At 41.5% G+C, this 17,267-nt stretch overlaps 1 protein-coding gene across 1 annotated transcript in view; it reads left to right on the forward strand.

Annotated features, from left to right (window-relative positions):
- Window positions 1-14,608, forward strand: part of STK31 (serine/threonine kinase 31) — a 33,260-nt gene extending 18,652 nt beyond the window's left edge. Inside the window, exons 12-23 of the mRNA XM_054161283.1 lie at window positions 281-397; window positions 1,305-1,424; window positions 1,945-2,076; window positions 3,307-3,408; window positions 4,045-4,125; window positions 5,711-5,836; window positions 6,520-6,645; window positions 6,887-6,973; window positions 8,028-8,177; window positions 10,110-10,235; window positions 11,940-12,008; window positions 14,111-14,608. Of these exons, the coding sequence (XP_054017258.1) occupies window positions 281-397; window positions 1,305-1,424; window positions 1,945-2,076; window positions 3,307-3,408; window positions 4,045-4,125; window positions 5,711-5,836; window positions 6,520-6,645; window positions 6,887-6,973; window positions 8,028-8,177; window positions 10,110-10,235; window positions 11,940-12,008; window positions 14,111-14,260 (1,386 nt within the window). The 3' untranslated portion in view covers window positions 14,261-14,608. The remainder of the gene's footprint in view (window positions 1-280; window positions 398-1,304; window positions 1,425-1,944; window positions 2,077-3,306; window positions 3,409-4,044; window positions 4,126-5,710; window positions 5,837-6,519; window positions 6,646-6,886; window positions 6,974-8,027; window positions 8,178-10,109; window positions 10,236-11,939; window positions 12,009-14,110) is intronic.
- The last annotated feature ends 2,659 nt before the right edge of the window (window positions 14,609-17,267 follow it).

Consider the following 17,267-nt stretch of genomic DNA (forward strand, 5'->3'; position numbering starts at 1 on the left):
AATTAAATTATGAGAGAACAGGAAAAAACAACCTGACCAAGGCAAGAATCAGCTCTTTTCTTGGCTGGTGAGTCTTAACTCTGTTAGTTCTGGAAGTCATTACATCACTCAAGTGTGAGGCAGTTAAAGGTGAGATCTGACACACGTCCTGATTAGATTTCCAGTAGTAGTCTTTGTATTTCTTACTTGTTTTTTGCTGCCTACTTGCTAAATTCTTGCTTTCACTTGCAAGGCTGATTTTTAATTAAGTAATTGATTATTTTCTTTCCCCTTCTGCAAGTGTTTTGACATGATGTCAGAAGCATCTTCAGATTTAGAGGAAGCGATTGGCAACGCAGATGAACTTCTCAAAAATGTTGAGTTGGCTATTTGTGAGGAACTGGATAATGATTTAAATGTAAGTTCTAATCATACCTACTGTGCCATGACTTCTATGTATTTTACACATTCCTACATTTCAGTTTGGAGCTTTTCTTAGTGTACCAGATGAGTTTATTTGCTACAAGGCAGCATCTTTTTTCATGGAAATGTGGGAGAAAGTCATTCAGGTTGCTCCACAGAGAGAAGAGAATGTGTTTTCCAGGCAGCTGTCAGAGGACAGTTTTGGGTTACAGGAACTTAGCTGCTTGTGTGACTGGCCTAACTAAGCAGTAGTGGGAAAACTGGCTCATTATGTGCAGAGAAGCTTTCTTTAAGCTGTGCTGAGTTTTGTTGCTTTTTGTGATGAAAAGTGAGTTTGTATGAAATTGTCTCTGGGTGAATGTGTATGGATAAATTTGCTTTCCCTAGTCTTCAGAAAATGAATAGGTTTTATTCACTTTAATTTTGTATGGGGCAACAGTTATTGCCTTACTGGCAGTATTTCTGTGTGCCAGAGAATGGTCACGTCAGCAAAATGTGAAGCTGTCCTTTGTAGCATCATACTAACAGCAACGCAGTAGTTTACTCTGCTTGTGACTTCTCTCTGTGATAGAACAGTGACTCTCATGGAGTAGAGTAGTTGCATGCTTTCATGATTCATACCTATTTAACTGTGCTATCCTTAAAATGTATTTCATAGCATGGAGGATGTGAGATTGGACTTCTGCATAGACGAATCAGTTTAATTGTATTGAAGCTATTGGATTAACTCTTAGCCTTGCTAACTTCCCCTTTAGGATCTCTCCAGGAAGAGAGACAAAATCTGATTTCCCTCCCCCATTAACAATGGAATTTCTCAGTAAGGGTTTTACATCTTAAACATTGGTGTGTATAAATGAAGAATTACCTCAGTCTTTAACCTCCCTCTGTGTAATTCCATCCAGGAGCAGGATGAAGCAGAGAAGAGAATAGTTACGAGTGCTTGCAATGAACTTATGCACAAAGTTCAGCAGGAGCAAAGTATGATCACTGTCATACAAAACAGATACTCAGTTGGTGTTGAGGTAAGTATATGCCCTGCTTATTTCTGTCTCACTGATCTGTACTAGTAACACATTCTGACATAATCTCTTAGTAGAATAGAATAAACCAGGTTGGAAGAGCCCTTCGAGATCATTGCGTCCAGCCCTCTTACCATTTTATAAGGAAATTCTAGGAGTGTATTGGTGATGAGAGACTGACTTAAGAACTGCAGTTGTGCATTACCTCAGCCCATGCTTTGCTTATTTAAATAAAGCAGTGGAAGCTGCAATCTCTACACTTGTTACAAATGAGTAGTAAGTAACTTCAGGGGATTGAGCTGCGAGTAGAATGTTGGTTTGGCAGAAGCTTGTTCATGTCATTAGAATGAAACACAGAAGAATCCCCTCTTGTGTGGAGACAGACCCTGAGAAGCTGAATTCAGACAGGCTTCAGGCAGTTTCTCTAATGCATTGGACTAAATCATATAAAAATGGAGTGCTTGCACACAGGCTAATTTTTTTTTCTTCTTCTTTCTTTTCCTTTGTTTTATTTTCCCCCTAGCTCAAAAAGCATTGTGAGGAATGGCTGAATAGAAGACCCAATATTGACAACTTGCTATCAGTTAAGAAAACTCTGAAAAGTTTAAAGGCCCAGTTAAGGTGCAAGCTGGCTGAAAAGAAGAACTTTGAGGAAGTATGAAAATATTTTCCTGTAGAACCAATACAGTGTTGGTGGTTTTGCCTGTTGTTTTTAAATTGTTTTAGAAACCATGTTGTCTGGTCACAGTAAGTCACAACTATATAGAACAGCCCTGAGACCAAGCATGAATGGCTTAGAACATCAAATGAAAGAAGAGTCAGTCCATAGCCACTTTCTTGTTCAGTCCTCAGCCATGGCACTGTGCTTTGAATATCCCTCTGGTGCTGTTCACAGTTTTATCCAGAGTTTTTCACTGTGCTGGTTGTGTGATTTTAAGTTTTCACTTGTCAGTGATGCATTTATCTCCTCTTTGGTGATTGAAATAATCTGTTCAAGTTTTCAGGGTTCCCCTCTATACCACCTCAAAAGTGCAAAGACTTGTAAATATTAGAATAGAATAGAATAAACCAGGTTGGAAGAGACCTTTGAGATCATCGTGTCCAACCTGTCATCCAACACCACCTAATCAACTAAACCATGCAAACCAAGCATCCTATCAAGTCTCCTCCTGAACACCTCCAATGATGGTGACTCCACCACCTCCCTGGGCAGCCCATTCCAATGGGCAATCACACTCTGTGTAGAACTTCTTCCTAACCTCCAGCCTAAACCTCCCCTGGCACAGCTTGAGACTGTGTCCTCTTACTTCAGCTTCAGCGCTGCTTATATGATTGCTCATCAATTACCCTAATGCTTAAGGGGGGAAAAAAACCCGACATGTGTCTCTCTGTAAGCATTATAAAGGGGCAGTAAGCTTCCAAGAGGGATTTTAAAATGAGACATGCTAATGAAGCCCCCTGGGAAGAGGATTCTTGAATAATGAAGTAACATGAGGAAAATGCCTGCTTAGGAGTGAAACAAGTGAATGGGTTATGGAACCTAGCATTGCTGGTAGATGAATGATGTTGCTCTTAGGATTGTATGTGATCAGCTACTGGAAAAAAAACCAAACTACCAAACAACCCTCTTTGACTTCTGAAACCAGTAGGCAAAGGGCTAGAATATTTAGTCTGTCACACTAATAAAGGGAACACCTTTCTCAGTGACGAATTTTTAAGAGATCCTCTAGTGTTTCCAGGGAGGAGATTTGAGTAAAATAAGCATTTGAGAATAGTTTCAACTCCAGAACTGATATGGAAGCTGCATGTTAGTCTAAATACAGTAGGTTACCTGGTATAATAGCAGAATGGGAATTAAACACTGACTGTGGTATGCCTCATGCAGTCTAATGACTACAGTGCATTTGAAATGACAAGAATTAAAGAGGAAATTGCTGACCTGCGACACAGGGTTCTTCAGGAAATATCCAAGGAGCAAGAAGAATATGTAAGTATTAAACTGCTTAGGTAACTAAACCAAACATCTGTGTGGCACACCTGCATTTCATTTGCTTTAATGGGTGAGTTTTGTAATGTTCAGTGCTAAGATGGCCCTTTTATGGTGAAACTTAGGGGAGAAGGCGTGGAGCATGATCAGTTTCATCTCTGTTTGAAGATAGTTTAAGGCCTTCTTCCCCTTTCCCTTCTCCATAGAGGGGTAAAGTTCTCAACCCAGAAGAGCTGCAGGTGAAAGTGTAAGCCTGGTTACTGAGGAAAGACTATTTCTTGCAAGAAAAGGAACTGTTATGACTAGGCCATGTCATATGTGGTTGTGTGTGCTGGTCTGTTTGTTTTTTTGTTGGTTTGTTTATTTGGGTTTTTTTGGTGGTTTTGTGGATGGTGGCTTGTTTTAGTTTGTTTTTTGTTGTTTGCCTTTTTTTGTTTGGGATTGTTTGTGTTTGGTGCTGTGTGTCTGTTTTTTGAGAAAAGCAAATGCCAGTGTTACTTTGATGTTGTTGAAAGAGGTACAGCCATGGTTATTGTATGTTTGACTGTCCTGGGTATACATTGCAAAATTCAGTGTGTATTTATATATGTCAGAAACCACTCACCTGACAGTGTGGGCCTTGTTTCCTTTGTTTAGGAGAAGCTTGCTTGTTTGGCACAGAAGTGGTTCCCTGAGTTACCACTTCTTTATCCAGAAGCAGGAATTCTGAACTATATGGTAAGCAGAGATGATGTTTGAATGCACTTTCAGTTACTGTTTCAGGCACTATCAAGGCTCTGCACCAACAGTGCTCTGCACAGTCTTTGGGGGACATATATCCTGAGTGGTGTTTGTTGTGGTTGTCTTCCTACTCCCCCCTCTTGTGAATGAATGTTTGAAGAATGCATTTGTGTTCCCCAGGGCTCAGTGTTGGGGTCAGTTCTCTTTAGTATCTTTGTCAGTCATCTGGATAAGAAAATAGGTTGCACTCTCAGTGAGTGTTTGATGACACCAAGTTAGGTGGGAGTTGTCGATCTGCTTAAGGGTGGGGAGGCTCCACAGAGGGATCTGGACAGGCTGAATTGGTGGATCAAGGCTAGTGGTATGAAATTCAACAAGGACAAATGCACTTTGATCTCAACAACCCCATGTAGCACTACAGGCTTGGGGAAGAATTGCTGGAAAGCTGCCTGGTGGAAGAGGAACTTGGGGTGTTGGTCAGCAGCTGGTGGAACATGAGCCAGCAGTGTGCCCAGGTGGCCAAGAAGACCAATAGTGCCCTGGCTCATATTAGAAATAGCATGGATAGCAGGACTGGGGAATTGAGTGTATCTTTCTGCTTGGCACTCTTGAAGCCGCAACTCAAATGCTGTTGTTCTGTTTTGGGGCTCTCAGTACAAGAAGGACTTTGAGGTGCTGGAGTGTGCCCAACAAAGGACACTGAAGCTGGTGAACACTCTAGAACACAAGATTTATGAGGGGTGTTCTTGTGGGATTGTTTAGCCTGGAGAAAAGGAGGCTGAGGGAGGACTTTGTTGTCCTCTACAACTACCCAAAAGGAGGTTGTAACAAGGTGGATATTGGTCTCTTCTCCCAAGTAACAAGCAATAGGGCAAGAGAAAATGGCCTCAAGGTGCACCAGGAAGGATTTAGGCTGGATAATAGGAAAAATGTCTTCACTGAAAGGGTTGTAAAGCATTGGAACAGGCTATCCAGGGAAGTGGTGGAGTTACTATCCTTGGAAGTATTTAAATACATAGAATAAACCAGGTTGGAAGAGACCTTCAAGATCATCACGTCCAACCCATCAACCAATCCAACACCACCTAAACAACTAACTCATGGCACCAAGCATCCCATCAAGTCTTCTCCTGAAAACCTCCAATGACAGTGACTCCACCACCTCCCCAGGCAGCCCATTCCAATGGGCAATCACTCATTCTGTATAGAACTTTTTCCTAACATCCAACCTGAACCTTCCCTGGCGCAGCCTGAGACTGTGTCCTCTTGTCCTGGTAGACATAAGGATGTGGTACTAAGGGACATGGTTTAGTGGTGGACTTTGCAGTGCTAGTTTAACAGTTGGAATTTATGATCCTGAAGGTCTATTCCAACCACAAAGATGTCATGATTCTGTGATTTCAATAGCTGCCTCATCATGGCCAGTCTCTTGGTAACTGATGCTGTAACTTTTTAACATGTCCCAGCTGTTTTTCTGCTTTAAGTTTTTTGAGGAAGAGGAGAGATAGTTGAAGCCTCTGAATCTTACTGGGTATTAAATCCATGCACTTACTTTGGATATTTCTGTGTGCACATGCTTCAGAACTCTGGTGGACTTATGACGTGCAGCCTGGAGCGAGAGCTTTTGGATGCTGAGCCCGTGAAGGAGCTGAGCACGAAGCGACTTTTAGTGTGTTCAGGAATTCAGGGTCAAAAGGTGCTTTTAAAGGTAATGTTGGCACTGGCTTTCACTGAGGCCTTGGCTTTGCAATGTGCAAGTTCTGAATAAACTCTGCTGTTCCTTTCATATCTCTGTGTTTAACAGCCTTCTTCTGATGGCAAGTATTTTTGCTGCGTCACGTGGAACACAAAGCATTGTTTTCCATCTGGATTGCTTCTGTGTTACCTACTGACTCTTCCTCCTTTTGAGTAGTACTGTGGTGGACAGTGCTTCCCCTCTACTGTCTGTTCTTTCTGGTATCTGGTGGACCTTTTTTCCTGTTCACTACTACTGCTTCTTTTTTCAGATGCTATTTTTGCTGATGATTTTACTGACAAATTCAGGAACTGCTGGTTTTCCTTTGTGCTGCTTCTCTACCACTCTGCTAGCAATTGGGAAGCCAGGAGCTGTAGTATTATGAGAGGCATAGATCTATCTATTCTTTTTGCCTTTGACTTGGCTCATTTAAATCTCAAAATAGAGAGACACTCCCAAATTTGTTTTTACAGGCTTTCTAAGAGATAAGAAGAAATTATGGGAACAGTCTGTGACAGTTGGAACTGAATTTTGTGTTAAGTAGATGTTGTTACTTGCTGGCATCTAACAATAGGCATTTATTTAATTAATGAAAAGTTTAATGCAGTAATATGATAGGCAATAGTGATAACTTGAGTTTCTCTTTTGTATTTTAGGGTTACTTTGCAGATGTAAGCTCAGAAGCCAAAGTGATTGAAAGAGTTGTCAAGTATCACAGAGCCTGGAATCAACAGAAGGAGAAGTCTGGATTACTGCAACTGTTGTTCCTTCTTTCCTGCGAGGCAAGATTCAAATCGATGATCTCTGGTTTAAGCTGGGAAAAACTTGCAATTGGACCTTAAAACTTAATATGTTTTAAGTTAGAGCATTGAATTAGAAAAATAGTTCTTTTCTGGGTTTAGAGAAATTGTCAACTTAGTAAAGATAATGAATTGATCTATGTCACATCTAGTGTGTGTTCAACTTCCTAATATTCCTGATATTTGAAACAATCTACTTCTCCTTTTCTTCTTCGTGTTGAAGTCTGATCCCTTGGTGTACTTAATGGTCCCATACTACCCAGGAGCAAGTCTGGAAGCTTTACAGGCTGGTACACCTTTAACTTTAGAAGTAAGTATAACTTTAGACTATTAACTTTTTATTTTGTAGGTTTCTGAACTGAGCTCTTGATGTTTTGCTGTAGCTTACAGTGCTGATTGTGTTTCATCACTGTACTCCCTTTGGTGGATGACAGTGAATAAAGGAAGTTGCACAGGATAGCTTGACTGGTATTCTTAGCATCTTGTCAGGCAGTAGTTTATAATTTTCTAGAAGCTTTTGCTTGAGTACACTTTTTTTCTTTTATTGAAATTAATGCCTCAGCTGTATTACAAGTACATTTTTAAAGTACTGGAGTTGAATGTCTCAGATATCCATGGACAAGCATTTCTATGTATTGAAGTTTTACAGAACTCCTGTGTGTAAATCTTTCTCTTCCATTCCTCTCATTCATCCCTCTCCTTTTCCTTTCCATGCTCTCCACTCAATGTGTGTGCACTTTGGATAGTCATTCCTTCTGCAAGAAGCTGTAACTAGGATCATAGAATTGTCAGGGTTGGAAGGGACCTCAAGGACCACCTAGTTCCAGCTGCCCTGCCATGGGCAGGGACACCTCACACTAGATCAGGTTGCTCAGAGCCACATCCAGCCTGGCCTTAAAAACCTCTAGGGATGAGGCTTCTACCACCTCCCTGGGCAACCTGTTCCAGCATCTCGCCACCCTCATGGTGAAGAGCTTCTTCCTAACATCCAATCTGAATCTACCCATTTCTAGTTCTGTTCCATTCCCTGTCCATAAAGGTCCAAGTTGTATAGTTTGTTTGTGTATTTTTTTTTTCTACGTGTGCATTTGTTTTCTTTTTCCCATATTTTCAGGTTTGTAATTTGTCAATTGGTGACTGCATTTTCCACCCCCCTGGCTGCTGTGCAAGTCATAATAACCTTACTGGGAGTAAATCCACGTTGTGTAAAGTGGAATTACAGAATTTGTGTGAACTTGGAATATGTACAAACATTAAAAAAAAAGCCCCAAAGTCTTAGCTCTAAACAGGAACTGACTTAATACTGTGCTTTGGTTTCTCCATATCAACCTTTGTAATAAATACCCAAATTAAATCATTATCAGGAGGCATTAAAAGTCATGAAAGGAGTGGCCCAAGGTCTACAGACGTTGCATGGAGCTAACATAGTGCACGGATCTCTGCATGGAAATAATGTTTTTGCTGTGAACCGTGAGCAAGGAATCGTTGGAGACTTCGATTTCACAAAATCAGAGGTAAAAAAATTAGTCACAGTTGCATATCAAACCAGACAGCTGTTTGCAGCTCAGAAAGGTGTGCTGATAACCATTGTGCACAGCGATGAGGCTCATGGTTTGTATCCTGAATACGGCTGACTAGTGTGATTCCAGGTGAAATTTGTCAAGGGCAAAAGAATTGCTGAGAGTGAGCTCTGGCTGAGCAAAACAGTGAAACAAAGAAGTTGCAGTAGTTGTTGGTGACTCTGGTTTTGTATGGTTAATGGTAAGGGGACACAGTCTCAAGCTGCGCCAGGGGAAGTTTAGGCCCGAGGTGAGGAAAAAGTTCTTCGAGAGAGTCACTCACCATTGGAATGGGCTGACCGGGGAGGTGGTGTAGTCACCATCCCTGGAGGTGTTCAAGAGGGGGTAGGATGTGGCACTTGGTGCCATGGTCTAGTCTGGTCTGTGGTGACAGGTTGGACTCAATCTTTGAGGTCTCTTCCAACCTTAGTGATACTGTGAACATCAGCAGAGTAAGAACTCACCTTCAAGGAAGGGTTAGTCATGCTCATTTGAAGTCAGTGCCTTTGATGGATGGGATTCTAAGTATGTGTTTCAATCTGCCATGGTATTTGGTGGATTAACAGGATTTTACATGTTGACTACATGCACTTTTATGTACTTCTGATTTAGTCCTCAGTTTCAATAGTAGAGTTCCACAGTTGCTATGAGAAAATCTAGCATTTTTTAATGTAAGCTATGTTCTTATTATTCATTGTGCTTACACACCAAGTGGTGATGGTATCTGTTCTGTAGTCAACTTTTGACCTTCTAAACTCAAGTTGGTTGAGCTAAACCACTTTTGTGCTAGAGGGCTGGTTCTTCTCTTTTTTCTTTTCTTTCCCCAATTAGTAATGTATGTTATAATACTATGGCTAGTATGGCTATTAATAAACATCAATATAATAAATTTCATTGAGAACCCTTATTTCTGCTTTAGAAATACATTAGCTGTTAATCTGGTTAGTGTCAAATGTTCAGACAGCAAAGTGCTTTCCTTGAAATAAATTTCAATTCACAATGTGCTAAAAAGATGCTTTAAAAATTGTTGACAGCTGAATTTTCTGGAAGGTTGTGCTCAGTACAGATGGTGTCATTGTGAAATTTGCAAGAGCTGAGGAAGGCTATCCCTGTGTTTACACCTCCCTGCAGGTATGGGCTGTGCTGAAATGAGCAGCTCATTTGTGATAGAGCAGAAAAGTTCCACTCATCATTCACATTCTGGATCCAGTTTGTGCCCTCTCCATAGGGGAGTAATTTCTGTTCAGGGCTTGTACTTTCTGCAGGATAACAAATGCATGAATGGGGCTGGTAACTGATGTGTTGCCAAGTACTCTTGGCAATCTAGAGATTAGTCTTTTTCAGTCTGGCTATAGCTAGTACTGGCTGCTGTCATGGAGGGGGATAGAAACCCAGGGTCTAGCTTTTATATTGACAAGAAACAGTCCTAAAATATGCTAGCAACTAGGAAGGAAGAAGCAGCTATTCTCAGGTAAAGATCAGAAAGAGAAATAAAAACAGGAAAGTCCTCAGAAATGAAATTCAGAACTAAAGTTCTCTGAAACATTGCCAATGATCTCTTAATATTTGTGATTCTATTTTTTCTAATTTGAGAACTGTTGCAGTTTGTACTCTGAACACCTTGTGAGCTTCAGTAATTCTCCTATGGAGTAAAAGCTGTCATCCTATTCTTTGCTTACAGTTACCAATGGCAGATGTGTGACATTACCTCTCTTTTCCCACTCTTTATTTTAATCAGTAAAGGAAGATTTTTGCATTTCAGTCTGGGTCAGCACAGAACTCTATGGTAAAGTTATGTGACATAGTAAAAGGCAGAGGGAGAGATAAATCTGCTTCAATGTGCTGTCAGTTGTGCCTAATGCTATGGGTACAGTTTTTGCCCCACAGGAACAGCGTGCTGCAGCAAGCAGTATGGTCGTCGGGACCCTGAGCTTAGTTTCTCCTGAAGTGAAAATGGGAGAGCCAGCTTCACCAGCCTCAGACATGTATGCCTATGGATGCCTTCTGCTCTGGGTACGTTATGGCTTGTGGGAGAGTTTCTGGTAATATTGTGGACCCCAGGCTTAGAGCAACAAATATTATCTCCAACTTTTTCTTAGAACTGTCTTGGCAAAATAACTGTTGATCTTTTCAGCTGATTGTTAGGTGTGGAATAAATGGGAGGTGTGATTATGGGCAGAAGACCCACTGCCCTTCTCTGTCAAGTATACAGTGTTGTTTCTATAGTAATAGGAACAGAATTTATGCTTTTGTTCCTTGTACTGTTCTTTATGAGCCTTTTTTTCTTGATTTTGTTGTTCTTGTTGGGGGGCTGTGTGTGGGTGTTTTTGTGACCTTGGCCCTGAGGAATTACCTAGACAGAGAGGGAAGATGAAGGCACTGATGGGGCTGTCATGTGTGGTGGGTGTGTGTGTTTGTGACCTTGGCCCTGAGGAATTCCCTAGACAGAGAGGGAAGATGAAGGCACTGATGGGGCTGTCATGTGTTTTGTACTGGCAACCATGATTAGATAGAGGTTTTGTTTTTTACTTTTTAGTGTGTGTTTTGATTGTTAGTGGGTTAGGCTAGGGAGGAGAAAGGAGTTTACTTTTTTGTCTTAGTGGTGTGTTGCACAGCCTCTCCTCCATCTCTTTTCTGCTTTCTCACACTGTATTACTGCCTCCCTATGTCATGGTATCAGTGCCATGTGTTCTGAGTGGGAAAACTTCACATCTCCCAGACTTGAAAAGTCCCAAGCTACCCAGCAAGTGCTGATGTTCCCAGGCAATGATTTTTTCATGAGCAATTGATAAATTGAAGCTGGTTCATTGACTACCAGCTGAAGCTCCAGGTGCACAGGGGTCTTCCTGGGAAACTGGCAGTTGCCTTAGCTGCACAGTGATGGCTTCAGTAATCACCTCCGTGCTGTAGCATCATGAAAACACTTCTTAACAGAAATGTAAGCTGTCACTGTAGTGAGAAGATGAAGCTGGTTCCTATGAAAGTCACTCTTCATTATGTTTTAGCCCCAATTTAGGAAGCAGTTGCTCAAAACAAATTTTTCTCCACATGTAACTAATCTTCAGCCTGAACTTGGTGTTGCCTTGATCATTTAATGGAGAATTCTATCTCAACTGTTAGTGTTACATTAAACAGTTGCCATTTTCACATGAGATATCTGAAATGGTGTTCTTCCTCATTAAACAGTAGTGCCACTTCTACACCTGAGATGATGGTTTTTCAAGTCTCCTGACCATCAGTGTCACCTGCCTCCTTTTGCTGCATAGTTGTTCAGAATAGTGGCATTTTCAGCTTAACCTGCAGGCAGAGTTTTGAAAAATGCCCTATTAAGGCATGGCTCTAGGCAATAGTGAAGAAAAACTTTGCTTTGTTTATGGGTACAGAATTCATGTTTTTCTGTTAGAGTGCACTTACCACTCAGCACTGCTTAAAGAGGATTGTATAATTAAATGTACAGCTTGAGGGTACTCAGAGGGATGCTTTTAGAAGTTTGTTTATTTTGACCCCTGAAAGTTTCTTCTGATAATTTATCTTTTCCCCCTTGTTTGTATGTGAGGAGAATTTGAGCCCCTTGAATGTTTTACCCTGCTGTAAAACTGGGAAAGAAGCCTTTCCTTGCCATTTCTCCGTAACAATCTGTTGTCTGATGTTTGGTTTTGTTACTTGAAAGGGTAAAACCCCACCAATTTTACACATTATGTATCTTTCCATTTACAGCTTTGTGTTCAAAACCAGGAGTTTGATGTAAAAGAAGATGGAACACCTGAGTTGGATGTGGTTGTCATGGTATGTTAGTTGTCAGATGAGGAAAATTGGAATGATCATCTTTAGAGGTGGTTAATTGATTTTTCTCTTTTATTTGTTATTTAAAGTCAAACATTTCATTCTAAGTGCTGGGTTGAAAATGTTCTTAATGGACTAGTTGGATAATTCTAAATGGCATGCACAAAATAAGATGAATGTTTTAGAAGGTAAAAGCCACAAGAATTTTCTTGATATTTAGCTCTGGTCTCAAGAGGAGCATCTTCTTTCCAGGTATCATCAATTTTCAATATCATCAAGGTATTGCTGTTGGCAGTTTTTGAGGATGCATCCTGGATGTGTGTGTGTGTTGTGTACCTACCACCAGAGTCCACTGGAAAGCAGTCCCTGCTACTTGCAGTGCACAGAAGCATGCTTGAGGGTTTTACTAAGAAATATTAATAAATACATTTCAGCTGTGTCTTGGGGAATCTCTTAGACCTATGGCTGTTAATCCTTGTCCCAGTTCTTGGGGAAAAAATCTATTTTGCTTTTAAGTGCTTTATCTATAATCAGCTTATTCAGAATTAATCTCCATGCCCATCTGCAGGCTCTTGACAGGCTGGTAATTTCCCTTCCATTTTTGTCTTGTGCCCAGAGGAATTGCACACTTGCAACTAGTAAAATATCTGTTACTTTCAGCAAATATAAAATTACCATGGGAAAAGAAGCTTTAAACCTGCAATATTTGTATTAGGTAACTTGAGAAAAAGCAAAGTGTGGAGATAAGGTCTTGTAGCCGTTCATTTCGTCAAGCCAGACTTCAGTGATCAGTGTGTTTCAGCATCTGGTTTTGTGTGTTTAGGAAAAAAACAAAAGAACAAGCCCAGTGAAGTGGAGTAAACATGATGAAACCTTGTCCCATAGCAGTAATTCATGTGGAATTGTTTTTCAGTTTCCTTAGTGCCAGAAGATAGTGAGAAGGGAATATATGTTGTTGACAGACATTTGATAGTGTCAGGAAATGTAAATGCACAAGTACAAAGCTCTTCAATCTCATGAAATGCTCAGAGTTTCTTCACTTAGTGTGTAGTTATGGTTCACTCCTGCACCTGTTTGAATTCTTACTTATTTTCCCTCTGAGAATTTAAGGTGATTTGTGAGTATTTTACAATCCTTTATGCCTCTAAGATCAGTGTTCAGATCTCATCTTTTCACCCAGGGTTCAGGTTATTTAGGGATTGGCTAATTCTTCAGAGTCACTCTGATAATTAGTGAAAAGGTTAGAAACTGGTTGCTTGTTCCTGCTTCAAGTTTTTGACTGCTTGCCTCCATTCCTTTGCACCACAATGGTGGTTCTACTCAGGTGACATGAGGATAGGTGAGAGGTGTGCTGCTTACTCATGCTTTGCTGTTTTATTGACCCTGGTCAGAGAGTTGCTGCCTTAGTGACTGAACAAGCAAGCTTTCTGATGGAAGAATTCTGTTGCCATTGAGTTTTGGTAACCTAGATGCTGTCCCCTTTTCCAAATCCAGCGTGTGCTTTTCCTCCCTCATCAGCTTCTGTTTATGCATATGTAGAGCAGCTGTGTTTTTCTGTTGGATGTATGGAGTCTAGCACTGTTAATGTTCTAAGCATCTAGACATGTAATCTGTTTTGACAAATCCAAAGAGCCTGAGTGTAAGTGATGGATTAATAGCAAAACAGCTACTGTTGATTTAGAGTCCTTTGGTGTTCTTTTTGACTTCATGCTCTTGTAGAGACATAAGCAATAGGACAGAAGTTAGAAGATGAAGGCAATAGTACCTATTCTGATTCTCCTCATTAGAAAGACCATTTGCAGTGTTTCTCTAATTCATAGTTCAGTGAATCAACATTTTGAAATAGTGTAACTACTTATGCTGGTCTGTTATACCTGCTGGCACCAGACTGACAGAGCTGGTGCAGAATGCTTGCTTTCATTTAGTTGTTAATGAGCACTATGACTGTCAAGTGCTGCTGACCGTTGGGAATGCTATGATACAACCTTTTGTGAGGGCTTTGGGCCCGAAGCACTTAAAAGAGGTGTTCATCAAATAATTGGTTGTTACTTGTAATTGACTGTGTTTTGTTTACTGATGAGAAATCTTTCTCCCTCTGTTTGCAGGATGATAGAGTTAAATCTCTTCTCCAGAAACTGTTGTGCTGTAGCAGACTGTGTGCTGAGCAGGTGCTGAGGGATGACTGCTTCCTGGGACTTGATGTGATTCCAGTTTCACATGGGCCAGGTGAAGAGCATGACCCATGTAACCACTGATAACAAAACCTTGGTTAAAAGTAACTTCTCAATGTAGAGTTTTTGGTTGGTGTTGATAAATACTTTCATTGCATGAGAATGGTACTTTGGTTTTGGTCAGTGAAAATAAAGTTTAGCTCTCCATATTCTGATTGTAGTCTTTCATTGTTAATAAAAGCCTGCCTTTAATTAATGTTTAATGCTTGGCAGAGGTTAGAAAACTTAACTTGATGGTTTGTGTTATGCTGTGCCATGTAGATTAGAATAAATCCTTGCCCAGTGTTTATGCTCCAGAATCCATGCCACCTAGAGTGTACTTCTTAATCCACCAGACTCCTGACCTTGGATTTTGGAAACCAGAAATCTCCATGTATGCTTGATTTAAAAACAAAATAAAATGGCAGTCTCTTCAAAATCTCAGCAGCTGTGAGTAATATGATTTTACATGTGGAACCTAGCACATGAGATGAGTATTCTTTGGGTTTTTTTAATTAAAAAACCCCAGCCTGCAATAAAACTTTTGAAACTTCTTGGTGCAGTGTATGAGGCAGCCTTTCCCTTCAAATTAAATGTAGATTGCAGTCTTAGCATCCATGTTTCTGTTTCAGCCTTTTCTGTGGTAATTTTGTTGCTTTGACTTCCTTTTTAAATTTATTTTTCTCTTACTTGCTGGAGGCCTTGGCAAAATAGGATGATTTGAGGTCATGTTGTACAGCTGTCCTGCCAGACCTGAATACCCATGGTAATGGGCTGGCTGCTGTTCAGGTTGAGACAAGGCCTCAGAGAACATTTGTAATGTTGTCTCTCTAACGTGCCAAGTCCTCCAGGTATTGCTGCAGCTTCTCTTACTAACCAACTTCTTAGCAGCTATCAGTTCTTTGTCCTCACTCTGGTGATAAGGTTACTCTGTTGCTCTCAAAGGCAGTCTGTTGTGGTGTTAAAATCTCTGAAGTTGAGGTTTTTGATAACGTTGCCTTACCTACCCTGTGGTGGACTGTTACTGCCTGCTCCCCCCCTGCCCCTCCCCTTGCCCTGCCAAGGCAGGAGTAAGGTAGACACAGGGGCAAGTCTTGAAGGAAAATTCAAGAGTTATGTACCTAGTAGAGAGTCCTTTGGGTGCTTTGAGCTTTGATAGAAGGATTTTTAGTGGTGATTATCACACTTCAACTTTTATGCTGCTATTTGCATGAAGTGTGTTAAATCACAAACTCTGCAAGTCCTACCAGCTGAAACACTGATCAAACGAGCAAGAAGCCTTGTGCAACATAAAACTGACATACAATGTAAGTGGATAGAGCTGGCAAAACTCAGAGGACTTGTTAGGTGCAAGTACCTCACTTTTCAGTGTACAGAATCAATTTAGTCTCTGCAGGAGAGAAATGGCAGAATTCATTTGGAGCAGATAGACTGAAGATGCTTTGGTCAAGCTGCTGTGATGGGTGGGTGCAGCAAAGTAAAAGCCTGCTGACTTCAGTGTCAGGAGATGCAGGTGGAGGATGCTGGAACTAGAAGAGGTTTTATTTGAAATTTGGGGTTTTGATGTTCCTTCCCCCTCACAGAACTGGCTTGTACTAGAAACACTGTGGCCATCAGGAACAGATTGGTGAGGTGTGACCTCACCTGTACTCACTCAGCACTGGTGAGGTCACACCAAGTATTGTGTGCAGTTCTGGGTCCCTCAGTACATGAAGGACATTGAGGTGCTGCAGTGTGTCCAGAGGAGAGCAAGGTTTGTGAAGGGCCTGGAGCACATGGAAGGCGTGTCTGAAGGAGCTGGGGGTGTTCAGTCTGGAGAAGAGGAGGCTGAGGGGAGACCTCATTGCTCTCTAAAACTACCTGAAAAGAGGCTACCTGAAAGGCTCCTTGGTGTCCAGTGAGAGGACTACAAGCTGTGCCAGGATGGATGTGTTCAGGATGGATATTAGGAAATACCTCTTCACAGAGAAGGACATTGGAATGGCCTGCCCAGGGCAGTGGTGGAGTTGTCATCCCTGGAGGTATTTAAGCAGCATGTGAACCTGGCACTTAGGGACGTGATTTAGTGTAGTCCCTTCAGTGCTGGGTTGAGGGCTGGAATGGATGATCCTTGAGCTCTCTTCCAACTGTATGTTTTCTGTGGCTCTGCTATGCTGTAGAGGCTTTCTGGAGAGCAGCCTTGTTTTAATAGTAAGCCTCTAGTCTTGTTGTGATATGTGCTGTGTATTGTCCCACAGTTTTACTAGGGAAGTAACTTTAAAGACAGGATGAAAAACCTCTCTTCAAAAATAAATAAAGTTACCTGCTCCCACTACTGAAGATTGAAGTGCTGGAGGCATCTCAAGGAGACACTGCATACCAGTGACTTTGTTTGAACATTACTTTTTCCTTTCTGGGTGTCTCTGTTTCAGTGAAAGTCTCTTAGGGCTGGGTGCCAGGGGGGAGGGGACAGGCTGTTCTCACTTGCTCCCTGTGATAGGACAAGGAGCAGTGGATGTAAACTGCTGCCCAGGAGGTTCCACCTCAACATGAGGGGGAACTTCTTTGCTGTAAGGGTCACAACGCCACTGGAACAGGCTCCCCAGAGAGGTTGTGGAGTCTCCTTCTATGGAGACTTTCATGGCCCATCTGGATGTGTTCCTCTGTGACCTGCAATTCTATGGTCCTGCTCTGGCAGGGGGTTGGACTCGATCTTTTTGGGTCCCTTCCAACCCCTGACATCCTGTGATAGGGAGCTGAAGAAATGTGCACTATAACTTGTTGTAAGTCCTTGATAGTGTCTACACCTACCACCTATTTCAAAGCACAAGGAAGCAGCATTATTTCCTGACAGTCCGAACTCTACAAGAAGATGCTGCTTTAGTATCACAGTATCACTAAGGTTGGAAGAGACCTCAAAGATCATCAAATCCAGCCTGTCACCACAGACCTCGTGACTAGACCATGGCACCAAGTGTCACGTCCAATCCCTTCTTGAACACCTCCAGGGATGGTGACTCCACCACCTCCCTGGGCAGCACATTTGAATGACTCAGTGAAGAACTTTCTCCTC

Source organism: Dryobates pubescens, chromosome 4 (assembly GCF_014839835.1).
Source record: "Dryobates pubescens isolate bDryPub1 chromosome 4, bDryPub1.pri, whole genome shotgun sequence".
NCBI lineage: Eukaryota > Metazoa > Chordata > Aves > Piciformes > Picidae > Dryobates > Dryobates pubescens.